The sequence below is a fragment of the Clarias gariepinus genome, chromosome 17 (genome assembly GCF_024256425.1).
Source record: "Clarias gariepinus isolate MV-2021 ecotype Netherlands chromosome 17, CGAR_prim_01v2, whole genome shotgun sequence".
Lineage (NCBI taxonomy): Eukaryota > Metazoa > Chordata > Actinopteri > Siluriformes > Clariidae > Clarias > Clarias gariepinus.
This window is the reverse complement of record NC_071116.1, coordinates 15,429,694-15,452,317: the sequence shown is the minus strand read 5'-3', so window position 1 is coordinate 15,452,317 and position 22,624 is coordinate 15,429,694. Positions and strand designations below refer to the sequence as shown.

Sequence of the window (22,624 nt, the reverse complement as noted above, 5' to 3'; positions counted from 1 at the left end):
GTAAATCAATATACTTCTGTTGTGGCAGGATATATTACTAACAAGAAAGTGTAAATGTTTATTTGTTCCGTAACCTTCCTTACTGCTTGTAGCTGTCCTGTTTTTTCATAAGCTTCATATTGTGTAACTTTATCTTGTCACCTGATCTTTCTGTCTGTGTCGTTACGAGTCACCTACACTGTGGTTCTTTGTGTCACACTCTCCCATATGAAAACCCAGGAGATAGTTAGATTTAGACAAGCAAAGGTATATATTATATATTATATTATATATTATTTTTATTTGCATGGGTATACACTAGTAAGGATGGCAAGATTACCTCATTAGACATCATCATTATACGGTACAATTGTAAAGCGTCACTGCCAATGCTGCATAAAAGGGATTGTTTTTGGTACATTGCTTTCATAAAAAAAAAAATAAACATTTCAGTTAGATTATTGTACATTATCATTCAGTACACATTTTATGTTTAGGCATAAAAATCTTTTAGTGAATATTTTAGTGAATTCCCGGCAAATCAGTTTGAAGCCTTTTTCAGGACAAGTACGACTTTTGCAAATGACATTCTGCAAAGTATTAGTGATCATTACAATTGTATTAAAATATGGGAAGTTCAATTAACTACAGTAATTACACCATTCAGCCATAACATCACAACCACTGACAGGTGAACAATAGTGAACAACCAGTAAACTGGTGACAGGATCATGGCCACCCAAGGCTAACCCATACCCACATTAACCAAAGGATCTGTTGCCAGCACCCTAGTTCCCGACACCACAGCACATACCCAGAGGCCCTGCAGAGCCCCGCCCAAAGGGCCAGAGCCACCCAAGTGGCACAAGCGGAACCTAACACCTGGGTGGTTACAATGTTAATGATAATGTTATGGTTGTTTGGTCTAAATCAAAATTTGTTGTATTTTGTTGTATTGGTTCTTTTTTTTTGTGTGTGTCTGGAGATTTTTGTTATGAACACACCCCTGTTGTGTAAATATGCTGTAATATTAAGCTCATCTTAAATATTCTGTGTTTATTTTTAAGGTAAAACTAGGAAAAGGAGGATGTAGGGAATCAAGTAAACAGTAGGTGAAGATAAAATAAATAAATTAAATGGGCAAAGGAATAATTGTACCTGCTGACAGGGCACGCAAAGGCCTCGTATTCTGTCTTTATGTACTAAGGTACATTAGTTTAGCAGCATTTTTGTGTGTTTTCTTTTGAATTTAAAGTGGAGAAGAAAAGAGGAAGCAACTGTTTAAAGGCTACAGAAAATCTCTGGGGTTGTGTATCTCCAGGAAATGTGTTCCTTTGTGCCTTTCCTCTCCACTTCCTCTCCCAGTTGCCTGCCACTCCCTGATAAGCTCCAGCCTTCATTCGCCCAGCAATTCCATTGCTCCCAGATCACCTCGATAATGCCACAAAATAAATAAATACATTTTAGCTTGTCTTTCCAGGAGCACTGGTAATTTATCTGGAGAAAGAGAATATACACTAGCAAAGCACTGAGATAGAGGAAATGTCCAAACTTTGATGGATTGGGTTTTGAAATTATCTGGAGAGAGAGGGAGAGAGGGGTTGTGCTGAATGCATATAGGAGAAGAACATTAGAGGAATCTCCAGCACTAGACTGGAAGTCTACACAATTCATCAGTCCTAGTTTAACCTATGATCTTAATCTATGATATAGTCTAAAATTAACGAAATCACTTTTTACATTTAGTTTTGACTCTTGATAGTTATGTGTAATAACTAGCATAATACTTCTGTATCCCCAAGAAAAATGAGCATCACCATTTTTTATAGTCAGTGTTATAGTCAGATGAGTTTACATTATAGAGGGGAAATGTGACTCTCTGAGCCTGGCCTCCACCCATCTTTCCTGTTATTGGATCCTGGGTAGACAGAGCGGTAAAGAGGCGCTTTGTATGGCCCGGCAGACCTGGCATATTGTCTGTTGTCTCAAGGGACTCAGGGTTATACTAAGAAAGCCATGCTAGTTTTTTGTTAGTCACATTTTAAACAATGCAGCAGAACAAACAGTAAAATTAATGTGTAACCAAAATCGGTTATGATTTTATACTGTATACGTCTTTTACTATACAATATCTTAACTATGATTAACAAGTTTAAAAATTATTAATTTATTTATCATATATGATCTGCAGTATTAATGAGAATACATAAACTGAAACTTTCATTGTAAAAGGAGCTTGAGCATATGACAATGTATTTCTCAAATCTTGACTCAGTTGCTTGTTTTGGCACTTCCTTTGACTCATTTGATAGTGAAGGATGTGAATCCTGTCCAACACTGTGGTTAGAGGTTAGAGATAAGGCAGACAGTCAGAGGAGAGCAGATCCTGGGGTCAGTGACAGCTCCATAGCCTCAAGCATATTACCATGAGCAGGGGTTTAAACACATGCTCAGATGACCGAGGAACTAAGAATATTTTAAAGGCGTACACGGTACATATAAAACTCTTAGAATGCAATAGAGAATTTTTTTAATATGCTTACTATATTGAGCATTTAAAAGTCCTTCAGCTCTCACTGTTAAGGAAATTTGCTGGCGGACCCTATAAACCCTAAAAAGCTTTAAAAGTTCTGTGGAACCTCAAGTTTTTTTTTTTTTTTTTTTTTTTTTAGAAATCATAAATGTGCTTTACTACTCCATAACATGAACATGGTCCAAAACATAATAATATAACTATCAAGATAGGAATTAAAGCACACCAAAATAAAGGAAAAGGGGTGTGTTTAGGCAAAGGTAAATGTAAAGCAATTTTTGTAAATCAGGACTTTCGATTGTGCAGAATAACAGAACACAGTTATAAAAGTAAACATTACTTTGGAGTGAAGTCAGGGCTAATCATGGGTACAGTTCCCACAGATAGATTCATCTCTTCCACAAGTTGGCAAGTTAGTATTTGATTTTCAAGGATCAGGTGTTCTAATCTCTGATTGTTTATGGGAACAACTGCAGTGAGCTCTGAGCTAGTTAGGCTGCGGTCATTCTTGGATGAGCGTCTTTCTTTAAGATGTTTTAACCATTCAAATGTTTTACAGAGGCTAAACGGCAAACAGCCTCTTGTAAAATGTATCACCTCGTATAATGCATATTACAGCATCAAAAAAGGAGCACCCAAAAAGACAACCTAGGGAAAAAAATACATTAAAACAGAAAAATTTGTGTTATAAAAGTAGTCAATTTACGTTTTATCTGGAAACTATTTACTATGATTAATGAGCAGTATTTTTGTAAATATTTAGTGTGTGTGTGTGTGTGTGTGTGTGTGTGATCAGCCTGTTGGCAGTAACAGACAGGATTACAAGCAGGGGGTTGTGGTTATTAGACTCTGGTTTAGGGTTCTAGATGGTTTAAAGGAATTAGTAAAGACAGTTTGAATAGCTGGGGATCAGGTTTGAGATGGAGAGATGAGTTTGTTTGTTTGTTTGTTTGTAAAAAAAAATGTGTATAAGAAGAACTACAGCTACAGTATGTCATTATAGGATATATGGGTTTGGAGCTGTAGACTTTTAAATGAGGGGTTGTGGCATAGTCTGGCATCGGTGACCCAGTGAGTAAGTCTGACATCAGTGACTTATAAACAACTAATCCTTGGTAAGGCATGGACTAAAATATATACACTCCATCTTTCACACACACAAATCTGCCATTATCTTCTGTATTGCGTTATCAATACATATGTTTTGTAAGAAGAAGGCCGTCCCCAAAAGACACCATCCCCTTTAAAAAAACCTCCAGATGTGTTTCTGATTGAAGCAAAAGCAACCACTTAAGTGAAATATACAGTAAGTGTGTGTCAGAGACAATGTGTTTTGCACAGACACACTAATTGTTAGTTAGTCCTACTGTATGTTTACTCTAGTGTGATCTGCCTGTAGTGTCAGCATAAAATATGTGACCTCTGTCCTGGTATGTGGTTGTGTAAAAAAAACGTGTTATACCCTTCTTATATTCATTTATTGGTATGGAGTATATGTTTTATTTTTCTCACATGCTTCTTGACTTGTGACGTTGCTTTGAGTTTTTTCATGTTGCTCTCGATTATAGTTTATGCTGAAATTAGGACTGTCATGATCATACATGCTTTTAGCATTATGAATGATACTTACAGAATACAAAATTTAAAGATGTTTTTCAAGATAAACATTTATCTATTTATTCCATCACTCCATGACAAAATCTATTTGCCTCAAAAAGTCCAGATCAGGTAAAATAATTGTAAATAGGCAGCTAAAATACTTTTGACAGGTAAAAAGTGAAGAACACAAAATAAAGGCACTCTTGTATCCCACATGCATTTGGTCCTCGCTCCTCATGTTATGTGTACACACAGTTGATCATAATGAAATCTGATAAGACCAGGGTGTGTGTGTGTCGTTTATGTGAGGTAAGTTACTCACACAGTTTCGCTGAATATCATCACCACACTGTGCTGACTTGCACAGGAAATAGACAAATGTTTCAGCAAATTATTAGCTTTTATCAGAGGGGGGAAAAAACAAGCGCTTAATCTTAGACTTTGTCCTCCCTTTCAATCTCAAGTTATTATTATAATTTTTTTTACTTGTTTATAACATGAATTAAATGAACAGTTGTACTGTAGGCAGCACCAGGAGAAAAAAAATATTGTGCCAACACAGATGATCTGTTTCAGCTGATGGGCACAGCGTCCATTAACTATTTGATCTTACTTTTTATATCCTATTAGCAAGACCAGGATTTTTTGTTTAGTTTTTGTTAAGCATTAGTCATATTATAATGGATGATTTTGTATCAATTTCTAATAGTTATCTCTATGCAATGCTCATTTTTAAGTCTCATAAACAGTACACTGTGGGTATCTGGCAGGTGATTTGAAGGCTGAAATGTGCGTGGCTTACTGCATACAGTACACTATGTGGAAGCCCTGGCTGGGGCAAACTCTTACACTTTTCTATTATACAGGTGTGTTTACATAGGCTAACGTAGGCTGTAATCCTTGGATATACTATATAAAATAAGTGCTAAATATCTCGGTTTGCGTTTAACACAGAACGCACTTTAAATGTAATAAAGCGGATACTACATATACTGTATGTGTGCATGCAGGTGTGTTTGTCGTTGCTGCGCTAGAAATGTGCCGACCCACATCTTAATGGAAAACCCTAAAGTTCTCCACACCCTCGTTAAAAAAGTCAAGCACCCCATAGCATCAGGAAAATAAAATATCAGGAAAACCACTCTGGCCCCACATTTATGCTTGATGCACACACACACGCATTTCTTTGTGTTTAGCAGGAAAATAACACACACACGCATTTCTTTGTGTTTAGCAGGAAAACAACACACACAACACACGGTGTGTTGTTTTAATGTTTCTTTCAAGTAAGAGAAATGTATATTTATACTCTCCAGGTGTGTGTTTCAATGTTTCCTCTGTGCAGATGGACTTCTGTTTAAGGTCAGATGGGTATTATGTATACGTGACGTTTTGAAGGAAATTCACCTAAGGAGATCTGGCTTCAAAAAACAGAGATAAAAGCAGTATGAAACCTATTTCTTATTTTCTAACATTTTATCAAAGGTTGCATGCTGTTAATAAAAATGAGGGCTGCACAGAATAGGATATTGAATATTAATGATTTATTCTGTAATAAGAGGGATTAAAATCTTTCAGCCTTTGGTTTTAGGCAGCATCATGGTCCTCAGAGCACTCGATATATTACATTTAGTGTAGTGTATACAGCCAACAGAAAACATAAAGAACTCAAGATACAGTAGTCGTCAAAGCAGAGTGAGAACAGAATTAAAGCTGGTGAAATAGAAACATTCAGTGTAGTCTATACAAACATGGCGTAGCCTGGCACAACAATACCAACTTCTATGGATGACCCCCTAAAGAAAGAACTCTGTAAGACAGGCTTGTATACTGTATATACAGTATAATGTTTAAACATAATCTTTAAATGTTCAAATATGACTATGGCAGCTCCCATACATTAAAACAGTGTAAAACTCCATGTTCATTAAGTTGATGATAGAAATTAATGCAGGACAGTTCTTACAGTACTTACTGTTCCAACCTCAGTTAGAACAGGCTGTTCGATCAGAAGGAATTTTTAATCTAAATAAGGCAGGAGGAGGAAACATGGTCAGGTGGCAAGTTTCCAGGAGGAATAGTGTTCTTGAAGAACTGTTAAGGATTAAATTATTTATCTTGGGCTGGATAAATATAAACATTTATGACTGATTATTGTCTAATTTGGCAGCAAATCTGCCAACATGGTTCTAGATTGTGTTATTATGCCAGGACTTATAAGGTGCTCGAATGCCTTATTTGATGTCATTTGGGTTGAGTCAATTATGACTGGCATTTTAGGAATGAAGCCACGATCAGTGACATTCAACTAATTTGTATTTTTCCATAAATAGTAATTTATTACCATGTGTTTTTTACCAGAACAAAATAAGTTGAATTTAGAATACTTAGTCGACTTAGTTTAACTTAACTAAAAACTGAAAACTGTATCGTAAATTAAAAGTAATGTGCATTTAAAAAATCTCTCTGCAGTGGCTGTGTAGAGTAGGTCATGGGAAAATATTTGTTTAATCAAACTCATTATTATTTTTATTCATGTATTTACTTAATAACTCTCGCACAGTATCGCAATGTGGTATTCTTGTCTCCGGAAAAGGTGCTTGATATTTTCCACAAACTTAAATCAGTGTATTTATCACACGTTCTTTGATGGTTAACATTATTACACAAGAAAAAACGGCTGACGTTGTGCAAAGAACTCCTCGGATACAACCGACTGGTGGCACCAAACAAAAGGCATGGCAAAACAGTACTAATACTCTATTTGGCTGCTGCAGAGAGACTTTCTGAACTGTACATTCATTCAGTATACTGTAAAATGGCTTTAGAATTATAGACGTACAGTAATATAGTCAGAGGTCTGAGTGTGTTGCTTTGGGCGTACTACAGTATCTACATCCTTTTGTCTTTGTTTCTTTTGACCTTTGAGCTAATCACAAGTCACAGACTACGCAGCTTCAAGCACAGCAAGCTCTGATTATTTCAAGCCAAACACAATACCCCTCAGTTCCCGTCAGCGTCCAACCTCTTAAAGTTTTCTTTCCTTCCTTTCACCTTTTCCTCTCTCTAGGAGAGTACTGTGAACTGTTTTTGGCTTGTTATTAGTTAATTCATCATCTGTTTGTTCAGTTGCTTGTGTGAAACAGACTTCACAAAGGAATTACACTGACTACGAAGGGATGGATGTTTTACACAAAAAAAGCGTCCCTAAATCGAGTTGACAGCATGTGGGAAACACGCTGCGAAATTATAAGTACAAATATAATCCCTCTTCATCATGCCAGGCCTTCGCTTTGGCTTTGCTATTTTTATAATGATCAGCCGTCTAAAAATATAGGCAAAATTCGATGTCTGTGTGTGTCAGAGATGATCACATTTTGTTGTTCTGTGTAATACATGCTGTAATCCAGGCAAAACTCATCATCTTAATCCGGGGTGTCTTGAGTGGATTGCATCATCTGGCTTCTTCAGTGTTGTACAGATTGAACACAAAGCTGTCAATTCTAGACAGAATTGCATGCAGGTATGTAAGTGTCTCAGAGCGTACCAGTCTAACTCAGGAATAAAACACAACAGAATGTGCTGATAGAGAAAAAAAACTTTTACTACCATGAAGCTCAGTGGTAAAAAAGTAATCTCGGTCAAAAGGTTCATGCAATCTGTCATAAAATCTTATTTTCTGAACCATGTTTGTCAGAAAATAATTAATACAGTATGCACATGTTTAACCACTTCACAATAAATGAATTAAGGCAGCAGGTTAAAGCCATCAGTAAAGCTATTACATAATTGGATGTAGTTTGACCTATTGCAGCAAATTAAACAAATGGTGTTAACAAAAGTGTTGACATGCTAAAAAGAACAGTCTGTGGAGATACTAAGAAATGAAATTCTGACCATGAAGTAGACAGATGTTTTACATCCAAACAGCCAGCAATGCCCATGTAACTATGTAGTAACTTTGTGAGAAACCTATAGATTCGAGGGAAATCACTGCTGTAACAGGAATTGCTTCTATAGTCAAACTGAATCCCAGACTAAAACGAGTTAAGATCGTGGAGCACCTCCAGGGCATCAGCAAAGTGCAAACATGCTCAGGCACTATTTTAAGCCATGTATGATCAGTCCAGATCAGTCATGTCTAGATTATCTGTGGAACGCTCCAATCAATAAGGATCAATTTGTTAAGTAATCTAAGTTATTAATAGTTAGGTAACTCATGGATTATTGCTTTTAGAATAAAAGTTATGTCTTAAATTTTAAGCCACAGCAGTTCTTATTTATTAAAGAATTATTATTATTTTTTAAAACCATTTAATGGTATTTTATTAGTTAAGCATCTCTGAAACAAGTTAGTTGGGCTAGTCCTAGTGTTGTCTGTTATATGATAAGGATTTGGGTCCACATGGGTGTGTTCATGGTTGTATGTACATGTGTTTGTCTTCTGCTGGCTGTTTTGGAGCCTATATTTCCGGGAATGTTTTTAATAGGAAGAGGCAGGAATAATGGCATTTACAGACGAATACAGACTTGTTGCTGCTCCTCCTGTACACTTTGCCCGTATCAAACCTTTCTAAATTTTGTGTGTTTAAACTGAGGATTTCTACTGTACACATAAGTAAGCAGCAAGGTCCAGCGAAAGCAACTCCCTACATTAATTAGTGTTTATTTTTTCCTCAGTTTGTCAGTTTTTGTGTTTTTCAAGGTCAAGTATTTACTTGACCTCATTTTTGCATTTAGTCTAGTGTGACTTACTGTATATCCTAATCTCTCTGTATTAACAAAAAGCCAAATATGGTTTTATGTTAGTATGGCATGCAGGACTGGTGTAATGCAAAATCAGATTTTACTACACACTCATTACTGCTTTAATCAATATCTATATCATACACTTATTAAATATTCTATATCAGACACTTATCAGCTTTCTGAAATCAAATCAAAATCAATCCTTCTCAGTCTTACACTGAGGTCTAAGCTGTCTTGCATGCCTTTCTCGCTCTCTCTCACACATGCACGCACACACTCACTTCCTCCTCAAGAGTTTCACCCTGCAATTAAACTAAATCCTTATAAATATATCTCAGAAGTGTCCCACTATGATATCTGTAATTACTTTGTGTGTGTGTGTGTGTGTGTGTGTGTGTGTGTGTGTGTGTGTGTGTGTGTGTGTGTAGGGTTTATGGGTTTTTTTTTTTGTTTATTTCATAATAAGCTTCCTTGCTTTTTCATTTTTCAAAGGGATTTGGAGGTGAACATATCATGGCTAAACTTGTCTCCTCAATTTTTTTATCCTCTTTAAGTTAATATAAAATAATATAGGGAAACTAATATATAGTGTAGTACAGTACAGTATAGTATAGCATGTACACACAAAAATGGGTAATGAAGAAGCATATTTTTAACATAAATCTTTTGTAATTTTATTTACACAAGTGTTTGTTAAATTAAATGCTAAATTAAGTGACTGGACCCCTGGGTTATAAGAGCTGTTGTATCATGACGCCATTTTATGGTTCTAGCATGGGCCCGGCTCCTATTTTTTCACAAGAAATAATATTTTTGCTTGCACAGACAAGTGGCGCAGTGGCATAGTGGCCTCGCACCATCTTATTCCCTCATAAGGTCTGTGTGTGGGGGTTTATGGGTGGCTTGGTGGGTTTCCTCCCACAGTCGAAAAACTTGCAGCTTAGGCTAATCGAGATTTCCAACTTGCCTGTGTGTGAGTTAGTGAGTGAGTGAGTATGTAAATGTCCTGCGATGGATTGTCACAATGTCCAGGGTGTACCCAGCCTAGTGCCCTGAGCTCTCTGGGACAGACTCCAGGGCTCCTGCAACCCTGTACAAGACAACTGAAAAAGAGTGACATGCACAAACACTACACATGGGAAGATCCAGAACTGAAACGTATTTTTGCATTTCCTGATCTTTCTACTGCATCACTTGTCATATTGAGTGTGAAATATATTTTAAAGGATTGACCTTTTCATGCTGAACTGAAATGTTTTAAGAAGGAGATGACAACATTTTGATTAATTTACTTTATTTTGTGGTTTGGATTAAGGTCAAGAAAGTCATGTTAGCCTCCACAACTGTTTGTGTATAATATGGGGTTGCCATTAAAGCACTCCTCTAGCACAATTCCTGTTAAAGTGCTCTTTAATCTGTACTGCTGCTACAGTCATTTCTCACATACATATGTGCACAATATTGTTCATAGTATACAATATCATTATTGTATCTGTGATTTTCTTTTATTATAATATTTTCTCCTTGACCCCATATAAACTATAATAACACTAAAACCCACATGAAGTGTAAGGTGTTGGATGGTGCCAGAAGAGCTTCAATGCATCTTTTACATGTCTATGGAATTGTGTTGGCGAGGTCAAGGTTGAAGTTGATTGAGACAATAAAGTTCATAGTATACTATTTACATCATTTTACGCTGCTTCATTTCTTTAGTAAGTCATCAACTAAGAGACCACTCTCTTCAGAATACAAATGCATGATGTATTGTATGATCTGATATGATTTAATATGAACATGATCTGTCAGAATAATTTCCCCAGAGCCATATATGACCCTTGGGTGCCCACAAACCTGTCCCCAGTTTTCTGGTTTATAACTGAAGCAGTGTTATTGTTATGGCTGATTGATTGGTTTGTCCTTCTTGTTTGTTGGAGCTGAATTCAGATCATATGTTTTCAGTATGGTTTCTTTGCAGAGATTGATGTGGTCTTTCCATGACTAGGGTCATTATCTATTTGGAAGATTTGTTCTTAACCTCATGGTAGAGGCGTCCACGTTTTAACCTACAACATGGTTGTATTTCGTGCACAACAGTCAGTCAATGCTTCCTAAATATATTGCCTCAAGATAGAACCAAAAGATCAATGATAGACCTGTACATTTTTCACTGTAACAGCATATCAGGTGTTTTTCTTTTGCATGTAGCAGTTTCCCTTTTGAATGGCGTGCGTGCATGGTTAAATAAATTAATCAGTCCTTTTCTCATTTTCATAGAGATGACTGTGAACTGTCTATGCTGTATGTATTTATATGATTTAAACATATATAATCCCACAGTGGGTACCCTTTGAGAGGTCCGGAATTAATTGCGGGTCAATACTTGGGTTTTTTCACTTAGTCAGTGAGACTGTGGATCAATATTATGCTGTATATTTACACCCAATACCTTACACCCATGCACTTAAACAGACATAAAGTCATTACTTTTGTGTTGCCTCTATATTTACACAGATGTGGAGTTTTTAGCTGTAAATCTAAACTGACCCCTAGGATCTTTTAGGGGGATCCTAAAGTAGGACTTCTAAAAGTGTTTGTAGTCAGGAAGCCTTTTGTCAGTGAGATGTATTTTTCTCATTACAGTGCTTCCCAAAGTTTGACAGTCAATATGTAATTTCTTTCACATTAGCTTGACTGAAATAAAATAAACGCATCACGTTTACCTTTCACTCCAAAAACTAACTTGTACACGTCATCACAGTAAATCATATTTGACCCACCTGCTGCTGTGAGTTGACTAACCACCACACATCAAAAGGTGAATAGAAAGAGATAGCGGTCTCTCTCTGCCCTCTCCCTCCCTCTCTCTCCCCCTGTGTCCTCTCTCTTTGTCCTCTCTCTCTCTTTCATTTCCTTCCCACATGGCAGTCTTATTTCAAATTCCTTATCTCCTCACCTTCTTGTAGGATAGCTAAGGGCGAGTCCTGCATTGTACAAGAAGTTACCACAAAATATCCTTCGTTCCACAATAATTACCAGACTTACATATCACTCTTTATGTCATACTAACCAATAAATTCCCCTTATTCTTCATCTTTTCCTAGCAGCTTCTGGAGCGTCTATTATTATTATAATTTTTTTTACTTTTCTCTATATTCTGTGTTTCTGTTTATATTGTACTGTATGTAATACTAAATCTACATTATCACATAATTTTTTCCATCTCATTTAAACATGCTTGGAACAGACATTTCATTTTATTTGTTTAAATTACTGAAATTGACTTGTGCAGGTGAAATTTATAGGCATTTGTAATAAGTATTGAAATAGAAAGTTTTTAAAACAACTGTTTTTAGTTTAGACCTCAAGGGAGCATTGAATCATTAGCTATGATAGCTCAGTGTGAAAGGCATTAACTGTGTACTGAGATTCTTGTAACAGATGGATGTTGTATACATTATGTACGTTAGGCAAAACAATCATTATTATAAGCCAGAATGAAAGCGGAATGCCAAAAGTCATTTTGCGGGTCATTAGATAAGCTAATGTGATAGACTGGAGTAAATTAGATTAGCACTCAGACTGATGTGACATATCATTAGAGAGCTGTGATAATGGGTGATCATTAGTAGCTTTAGGACTAGCCGGATGTCTTGCACTTGACTTTTCAATGTCCAATCAATGTTACTCCTGGTACTTCCCTCATATAAAGTTTTTCTCCTGTTTTGACACTATGCTTATTTACAAATTGTCAGGATAATGGCTCAAGACTCAGGTCTGTGTCAGGTGACACATCTACCTCTGAGCCAGCAGTGAGAGTCACCGTCTCTGTATCATACAAAACTTAAAAAAGAATATAAAATGAACACGTTATAACCTTTTATACATGAAAACATTTATTTTAAAAGTGTCACATTGTGATTGCAGTTACTTTGACTGTGGCATGGATGTTGGTTGTCTGATTGGGTATTTTAGATACTGTTGATCTCAGATTTTTATACACACACACACACAGTCTGTAGGGTAAGAAAGACCGCCTTAATAAATAAATAGATACATAAATAAATAAATAAATAAATAAATCCTACACCCAGACATGCCATGTTGATGAGAGGTCAGAGTAGAATGACTGTTTTGAGCTGATAGGAAGGCTGCAGTAAATTAAATAAAGACCTTTTACAACTGTTACTATAACAGAACCTGGTTTATGTGCGTCAGTCATGTCAACTGTAATCAGAAGGTCAATAAAATCTATCTATCACTTTGTGAAGCTGTCATAAACCATTAGTATAATGTCAATGGATCTTTACATCAGGATTAATGTAGTGAAGAAAAAAAAATCGAAGACTTGATTTTTTTCAACTTTTCACGTTGCACTTTTCACACTACACAACCAAAAAGATATCTGGAATCGTTCTTGTCCCTGGACTGAAGGTTTTCTTGAATGCATTAGCAATACAGTCACAGGAAAGCATTGTGATCTTACGATGGCACGAAAGCTGAGATAAGTTGCAGATTTGCTGCCCTCATGAGGTGATCTATGTGCAGTACGGTACCTTATTTTTAATGCATATTATAGAAGATATATAATGGATATATATGATGATGATATGAATATATAATAAGTAATGGATAACATAAATTGACCATCTAATCTAACAGATAATTAGAGATATGATGTATAATAATTTAATATTTGCAAAATCTAAATGCTGCTTGTGCAGACCATGAAGGTAATACTGCAAATGTTGAATGTGTAGGTAAGTATTAGTACATTTGTTTGAAAATTGCTTGCAAAATTTAAATGTATTTTGAATTTTACAGTACTAAATATTTTTTTTTTCAATACTATTTTTGTTTGTAAGGAATGTTCTAGAGGTGAAGAGAGTATCAGATAGGGTGATGAGTCTGAAGCTGGAAATTGAAGGGATAATGTTCAATGTTGTTAGTGGTTATGCCCCACAGGTAGGATGTGAGTTAAAAGAGAAGGAGAAATTCTGGAGTGAGTTAGATGAAGTGATGCAGAGCATCCCCAGAGGGGAGAGAGTGGTGATTGGTGCAGACTTCAATGGACATGTTGGGGAAGGGAACAGAGGTGAGGAAAATGTGATGGGCAGGTTTGGTTTTCAGGACAGGAATGTAGAAGGACAGATGGTGGTGGACTTTGCAAAGAGGATGGAAATGGCAGTAATAAATACTTTCTTCCAGAAGAGGCAGGAACATAGGGTGACATATAAGAGTGGAGGCAGAAGCACTCAGGTCGACTACATCTTGTGTCGACGTTGTAACCTGAAAGAGATCAGTGACTGCAAAGTGTTGGTAGGGGAGAGTGTAGCCAGACAACACAGAATGGTGGTGTGCAAAATAACCCTGGTGGTGAGGAAGGCGAAGAGGACAAAGTGGTGGAAGCTGAGAAAGGAAGAATGTTGTGAAGTCTTTAGGGAGGAGTTGAGACAGGCTATGGGTAGTCAGGAGGTGCTTTCAGTTGACTGGACAACTACAGCCAATGTGATCAGGGAGACAGGTAGGAGGGTACTTGGTGTATCATCAGGTAAGGGGAAAGTGGACAAGGAGACTTGGTGGTGGAATGAGGAAGTCCAGGAGTGTATACAGGGAAAGAGGCTAGCTAAGAAGAAGTGGGACACTGAGAGGACTGAAGAGAGTAGACAGGAGTACAGGGAGATGCAGAGTAAGGTGAAGGTAGAGGTGGCAAAGGCCAAACAAAGAGCATATGAGGACTTGTATGCTAGGCTAGACAGTAAGGAGGGAGAGGGGGATCTGTACAGGTTGGCAAGGCAAAGAGATAGAGATGGGAAGGATGTGCAGCAGGTTAGAGTGATTAAAGATAGAGATGGAAATGTACTGACAGATGCCAGGAGGGTGATGGGAAGATGGAAGGAGTACTTTAAGGAGTTGATGAATGAGGAAAACGAAAGAGAACAAAGAGTAGAAGAGGTGACTGTTGTGGAACAGGAAGTAGCAAATATTGGTAGAAGAGAGTGGAGAGTGGAAAGGCTGTTGGTCCTGATGACATACCTGTGGAGGTATGGAAGTGCTTAGGAGAGGTGGCAGTAGTTTTTGACAAGTTTGTTTAACAGGATCTTGGAGAGTGAGAGGATTCCAGAGGAATGGAGGAGAAGTGTATTGGTGCCAATTTGTAAGAACAAGGGAGATGTGCAAAGCTGTGGCAATTATAGAGGTATAAAGCTAATGAGCCAGACAATGAAGCTGTGGGAAAGAGTAGTGGAAGCTAGGTTAAGGGCAGAGGTGAGCATTTGTGAGCAGCAATATGGTTTTATGCCTAGAAAGAGTACATTAGATGCAGTATTTGCTTTGAGGATGCTGGCGGAGAAGTACAGAGAAGGTAACAGGGAGTTGCATTGTGTCTTTTTAGATTTAGAGAAAGCGTATGACAGGGTGCCAAGAGAGGAGCAGTGGTATTGTATGAGGAAGTCTGGAGTGGCAGAGAAGTATGTTAGAGTGGTGCAGGACATGTATGAGAGCTGTAAGACAGTGGTAAGATGTGCTGTAGGTGTGACAGAAGAGTTTAAGGTGGAGGTGGGTCTGCATCAAGGATCAGCTCTAAGCCCCTTTTTGTTTGCTCTGGTGATGGACAGGATGACAGATAAGGTTAGACAGGAGTCGCCATGGACTATGATGTTTGCAGATGACATTGTGCTCTGTAGCGAGAGCGGGGAACAGGTGGAGGAAAATTTGGAGAGGTGGAGGTATGCTCTGGAAAGCAGAGGAATGAAGGTTAGCCGCAGCAAGACGGAATACATGTGTGTAAATGAGAGTGACCCAGGAGGATCGGTGAGGCTACAGGGAGCAGAGGTAAAGAAGGTGCAGGATTTTAAGTACTTGGGGTCAACGGTCCAGAGCAACGGGGAGTGTGGAAAGGGGGTGAAGAGGCGGGTACAGGCAGGTTGGAATGGGTGGAGAAAAGTGTCAGGTGTGTTGTGCGATAAAAGAGTATCAGCGAGAATGAAAGGAAAGGTGTACAGGACAGTGGTGAGACCAGCGATGCTCTACGGCTTAGAGACAGTGGCGCTGAAGAAAAGACAGGAGGCAGAGTTGGAGGTAGCAGAGCTAAAGATGTTGAGGTTCTCTTTGGGAGTGACAAGGATGGATAGGATTAAGAATGAGTTTATCAGAGGGACAACCCACGTTAGATGTTTTGGAGATAAAGTCAGAGAGGCCAGATTGAGGTGGTTTGGGCATGTTCAGAGGAGAGATTGTGAATATATCGGTAGAAGGATGCTGAGGTTGGAACTGCCAGGCAGGAGGTCTAGAGGAAGACCAAAGAAGAGATTTATGGATGCAGTGAGAGAGGACATGAAGTTAGTTGGTGTGAGAGAAGAGGATGCAGAGGATAGGGTTAGATGGAGGCAAGTGATTCGCTGTGGCGACCCCTGAAAGGGAACAGCCGAAAGACAAAGAAGAATTTTTGTAATATTGTAAGAATTTTTATAATTCAATTAGGTGTGTAATAATTGCTTAGATCATTTAAAAGCTATAAATCTCGTTTCAACGTTCCAATGTAATTTATCACATCTATATGTAACATTCCTAACCGCTACACTAACAGTGCATGTTCTTTTCAGTATTATACATTATGCTGCAGCACAGTTTCTATAAGATTATTCTGTAAACTTGCATTCTTTTTTTCTCTCCCATATATCATTGTTTGTCTGTCTTCATTTAGGATTTTTGGCCGAGCTTCAGTTGCCCCAGACGAATGTGGTGGCGATTCAGGGGCAGAATTTAGTCCTCCAGGCCATATACACAGGAGATGTCCTCACCTCAGGCACCATTGTCTGGAACTACTTTGCTACTTCATCTGAAAGAGTGGGTAACATAAGTTGTGGGTAACATTTTTTAGAAGATTATCTAAAAAGCGCCATGTCATCATAAACATAAGTAAATGGAGTTGGACATTAAAACTAGAGCAAATAGTAAGTAAATAAAGTATGCAAGGAAAGATGTGTTTTTAGATTTTCTAAACTTTAACAACTTTAACTTTTCTAAATTTAACAAATTAAAAATGTATTTGGAAAATTGTATGTATAGTTCATACCCATCAACATTAATTTTGACACTAGGGAATCACCAGCCTTCAGATCATGACATTGGGTGTACCTTGGATTAATAGAAAACAAGAGAATTTTATGAAGTCTGTAACTTTTCACTTCCCCCCCCCCCCCCCCTCTCTTTATAGATTACTGACTTTATAACTGTCACCATTCCTCATGCGCCTGTCATCAACCCTGCATATGTAGGCAGAGTGGGGTTTGTCTATAAAATGCCCAATAACAACATGTCGATTTACCTCAATAACGTGGTTGAGTCTGATTCTGGACGATATGTGTGCCAGTTGGTACTGCCCAATATTTCTGTACCTCCAAAGGAGCTGACACTTGATGTGACAGGTGAGTACAATGAAAATAAATAAATTAAAAAATAAACACATTTCTCATCCAAACACCTTAGACCAGATCTTTTACAATAAATCCACTACAACATGCCTGTCCCGTAGATCATGTGTGAAAGTATCTTGGATTAGGATTCTTCTTCTCCAGTCCAGAGTCAGAGGCCATCAATTTGGGCCTTTGCTGTAATTTATATTTGAACTTATCTTTGTACTGATATGAATTCAGACTTTTGGGCCACTCTCTGGTAATTAACTATAATTGATATCAACTAAGGGAAATAAACAAATGATATGATTATCTTCTGAAATCATTCGCCAATCTTTTGGATACAAGTGTTGTTTTATCACACAAATTACATAAAAGATATAATATGAATCTGACTAACCTCTATTTTTTATTGTTTACTAGCATTGGAGTTATAAGACATAGTATTGCACTTTATTTTGATTGGTTTAATGTGTTTCCACTTACCCGCATGAGTCTGATTAGGAAAAGATTGTCTGTTATTTCTGCAAGCTGATTAATATGCCATTAAAATAGTTTCCCTATTCTTGTGGCTCTATTGATGTGTATACTATCAGGATATCTACATAGGTTGTATTATTATTGTAATATTCCAGTTCTGTATTACGATTTAATAAATTACAAGAAATTTTAAACATTTAACAATTTCAAATAAAAAAAAAAAGCTAAGTTTTACTAAGCAGCACAAATCTGTCATCCGCCATAATTCTTATTTCAGAACAAACTTAGCTTCTAACTGCTTGGGCTAGTGATATGGCCACACCTATAATATATTCTAAGGTAATATAGGTATAGGTAATATAAGTTATTCTAAATGATAAATCATCGCCCAAATTCTGTTTTTATTCCACTGTTATTATTTGTCTTCCTGCATTTTGCAGTTCCTCCTTCTATGCCCGTTTGCGAGCTGCAAGGAACGCCAGAAGTCAAATCCAATGTCACACTCACCTGCAAGAGCTCTGGCAAACCTGCACCGAAGTACAAATGGTCCAGAACCAGCCCCACCTCTGAGATTTTCTTCTCCCCCGCTCTCAGTAAGTTCACAGATCACACAAATCAGATGTTCACTATTACAAATAACATGGAATATAATACATTAGTCTATAAGGATTGATTTGACAAAGTAAAGCACACTCGGATTAGACAGCATTTACAAGATATAAAGGTCACCCAGAAATTGTGAGAATGTGTGATTTCTTTCAGATGAGGTTACAGGCATCCTCAAGCTGAATAACCTGAGTACCAACATGTCTGGGAAGTACGAGTGTACAGCATCAAACTCTGCAGGAGTTGCCAAGTGTTACATTAACCTGGAGGTCATCACTTGTAAGTCTGTTTACATGTTGGGTTTTAAGTTCTCTTGAACATTTTACAGTCTCATCAACCCGGACATTTAGTGGCAGATACTAACTTACATGGTTAAATGTAATACTCGTTTTATTGAAAAACATTCAGATACAGAATATGTATTTTTCTTGTCAACTAGCATCTAAGGCTGGGGTGATAGCTGGTGCCACAATAGGTGTTTTGTTGGGTCTCATCCTCATTATCCTTGCCATCATTTTCTTCTGGGGACGGAGAAAGAAGGAGACAGAGGACGATTTGGCCAACGATATCAAGTAAGTCACTGCCACTTTATATGCCACTTCATATAGTGATATTAATACTTGGTGCTATATTTAAATGCAGATTGATTTTCTGTGTTTATTCACAATGCGCAATTTACTTCTTTCCATTTATACTCTTTAAACATAAGTTTGAATTTGTAGTAGTACACTACAAGTCAAGAGTTTGGACACAACTTCTAATTTTATGGTGTTTTTTATTTTTTTCTTTCTTTCTACACTGTAAACCAATGATGGTTGGTTCCAAAATCCAAAATATGCAATAATCTCCTTTGAACAGTTAGTATTGATTAACTACCTAATTCAATCTGTGTTATTCCATAATTTTTAAATATCCAATATTTTCCTAGAATATAGAAAAATATATCCAAACTTGTGTCCAAACTTTTACCTTGTTACGGTACTGTATCAAAAAAGAATATTTTAAAGTAGTTTATAAATATCATTCTGTCTGTGTGGTTCCAAATAAACTAAAACACATCTTTAATCTGTCTTTAACAGGGAGGACGCTCAGGCTCCTAAACGCGTCTCATGGGCCAGGAGTGGCACAGGCTCTGAAATCATCTCTAAAAATGGCACACTGTCATCTGTTCGCTCCAGCCCTCTACCTCTAGACACACACGACAACCATCACCATCAATACCCTATCACATATCCCACTTCTGACACCGCCTCTATCATCACAAGCAGCACAAGCTACCGGCCCCAACCCGCAGGCATCTCCAGCACCCCAGAACACACTCTGCCCGGCTACAACAACAATGTCTCGGTACTAAGCAATCCCCCTGCACCCATCAGCTCCAATGGAGGCTCCCTACCCAGGACTGGAGCCCTTCAGCCCCCGACCTCACGCTATGTTCCTACCCCAAGCGGAGTGAGCGCCGCCAACCTCTCCCGCATGGGAGGCGTGCCCATTATGGTTCCTGCACAGAACCAAGCTGGTTCTCTCGTCTAAGGCTGAGGTTTATTAGCTATGTAGAGTGCCCCCTGCTGGAACTTACACTGGAAATGACTGAATGTGGAAGTGAATTTATTAAAACGAAGAGCTTTAGAGTTTTTTCACTGACTGTCCTGAAAATGTGCAGCATGTAATGTTACCTTATTTACATAATTGACTTTTTTAATGTTTATATATATTCAATCATTCTTTTGAATACATGTTCTATTTAACACATTCATTATCTTTTTTTTGTACAATGTTTTTCAGGAAATTTACAGGTAGTCTGACACACATTACTCTTCATTGTTAGCTAGAGTGACTTTTTCCATTTTTTGTTAAATATGATAAAACGTCTTGATAGAATTGTAGGTCTAGTGTACATTATTTACATTTTTATGTTTCTTTTTCCCTATCACAAACTTGTACATACCCATCAGCTAAACCAGAGAAATAAAAGAACTTAAATGCCAGTTTTTGGACTAAGTCCAGAGAAAGAGTCTACTGTATCTAAGTGTACTATGGAAAAATACATGCAGAGAAAAAGATTGTAGCATTTTTTTATTTTTTTTTTTTGGAAATGTAGCTGTCAGTCTTTTTTAGTGCAGACTTTTGAATTTTGTATACACAAGTATTAATGTAATTAGTTTGCCTGTTATTTTGATGCTGTGGAGCAGATATAGTAGTGATGTATAATATCCAGGTGATGGATTTAAAACTCTATTCTAACTGAAATTAAGATTTTATTTAAAGCATTGGACTGTATATTAAAAGGAATTATAACTGTATATTATAGTAATTAATTTGGGGAATAATTATATCTGAGACAGGCATGTTGTAGTGGATTTATTGTAAAAGTGAAACTATTTTTTACTCAAAATATTTGTCAATAAACCTGGGTTTTGGCACAGGTTTTGCATTACACATTGATATGACATAACACTGGGCAGCTAAAAACTGGGAAAAGAAACCCCATATTTCTTGGCTGAAAGTGTGTTTTTCTACTGTTATTATCCATAATCCTGAAGGTATGATGTTTTGATTGTGAAATTATTTTCTGCTTGTTGTTTTAAAAAGTGGTTATTATGACTATCATAGTCTTTCCTTCCTGATTAAGTCACATTTTAATCCAGGGCTCCCCTTCTGTACGACAACAACCAGAGAGTAAGAATAAAGTTTTTTCTCTGAGAAAAATAAGGACAGCCATCTACATCTTTTTAAATGCCTGCTTAGGCTGTGCCACAGTGTAGCAAAACACCCTCAACATAGATGAGATCACAGACGCCCACAATTAGATAATGTTGCTGTGAGGAAAAGGAAGAGTTATTCCATCCCTCCCATCCAGAGAGCACAGCCAATTGTGCTTCCTTTGCTCGAAGCCAACTGTGACATCAACATTTAAACTTGGAGTGACATAGTGAACACTTATCTGTTGCACCACTTGGGGGCGCAATCTGTATAATTGTATGCGTTTCCCTGCTGCTGCTGCATGATTGGCTATTTGAATAATTGCAAGAATGGCAATAACTGGTGTTATAATTCAGTTATAGGGAGTATGTAGCAGGCATTACAGTATATTCAATTTTTATTCATGCCTTAGAACACATCTTTTTGATTATGCTGTTTTTGACCCCTCATAATTATGCAACATAAAAGGTGTTCTAACAGAGTATAATCAGAAATCACACGTATAGACCCTAGTACAGTACATTATGGATTTTATGTAAAATCAAGATGGTTACAATGCAAGTAATATATCTATTAAACATTATCATTTGTAGGATACAATGTATATATATATATATATATATATATATATATATTCCAGCACTAATAAATTAAAAAAGCAAACTTCACTAAAAACTAAACTTTGTCAAGGAATCAACTGCTGTATTAAAATAGTCTAACTTCTACAATACTACACAGCGAGGCAGGTTCTTATAGCCATATAAACTACAATCCCAAATAATTTGGTCCTTTTACCATGTTCCATTGTCAAAATATAACTATATCACAATATTTAAAACCTTTTTACATATTACATATTACTATATTATATTATTGCCTGTAGAATGTTTTTTTTTTTTTTTTGGTAAATTGCGATCTAACAAGTACTTGTGCTACTATATTAATTTACTGTGTATTGTTTAGTGTTTCATGTATGAGAGGAGCTCAAGTCAAACTGGGACTTTTGAACACTGTTATTTATAACAGCAAAAACTACCTTTATTTCTCTATATAATCCCCTGCTACACTAATGCACTTATCCCAGTGTTTCACTGGTGCTTGGATACCGTCAAGTTATAAAGATTTTCCAGTATGCCAGTGCCATGATCGGACATGCCTGCCTCATGTCTGAAACGCTGGCCTCCCAGAAACTCCTTTAATAGCCCAAACATGTGGAAATGGTTTGGAGTGAGGTCAAGACTGTACGGTAGATGTGACAATAACTCCCTGCTCAAGGCCCAGTAAAGTTCCTGTCATGTGCAAGTGGTGTTCATAAGTGATTGTGAGTAAAGTTCCCATAGATGGATATGTCTCTACCGCTGGATGGCAACAAGTTATCGATTTTCAAGATGCAGACATTGCACTCAATGAAGGTTCTCGGGAACAACTGCAATGTGCTCCGAGCCAGCATGGACCCCCTTAGCATACACCCAGTGAGTCTCGTGAATCTAGCAAATCTCAACAGTTTATAACAAGTGTAGAGGAACATGCCAAATCTGATCGACAGATTAATCAATGG

The 22,624-nt window shown here is 37.2% G+C and overlaps 1 protein-coding gene across 1 annotated transcript in view; it reads left to right on the top strand.

The window, feature by feature from the left end:
- esama (endothelial cell adhesion molecule a) overlaps positions 1 to 20,786 on the top strand; it is a 35,071-nt gene extending 14,285 nt beyond the window's left edge. Inside the window, exons 2-7 of the mRNA XM_053516064.1 lie at positions 16,566 to 16,708; positions 17,079 to 17,289; positions 18,198 to 18,350; positions 18,520 to 18,642; positions 18,803 to 18,935; positions 19,443 to 20,786. Of these exons, the coding sequence (XP_053372039.1) occupies positions 16,566 to 16,708; positions 17,079 to 17,289; positions 18,198 to 18,350; positions 18,520 to 18,642; positions 18,803 to 18,935; positions 19,443 to 19,896 (1,217 nt within the window). The 3' untranslated portion in view covers positions 19,897 to 20,786. The remainder of the gene's footprint in view (positions 1 to 16,565; positions 16,709 to 17,078; positions 17,290 to 18,197; positions 18,351 to 18,519; positions 18,643 to 18,802; positions 18,936 to 19,442) is intronic.
- The last annotated feature ends 1,838 nt before the right edge of the window (positions 20,787 to 22,624 follow it).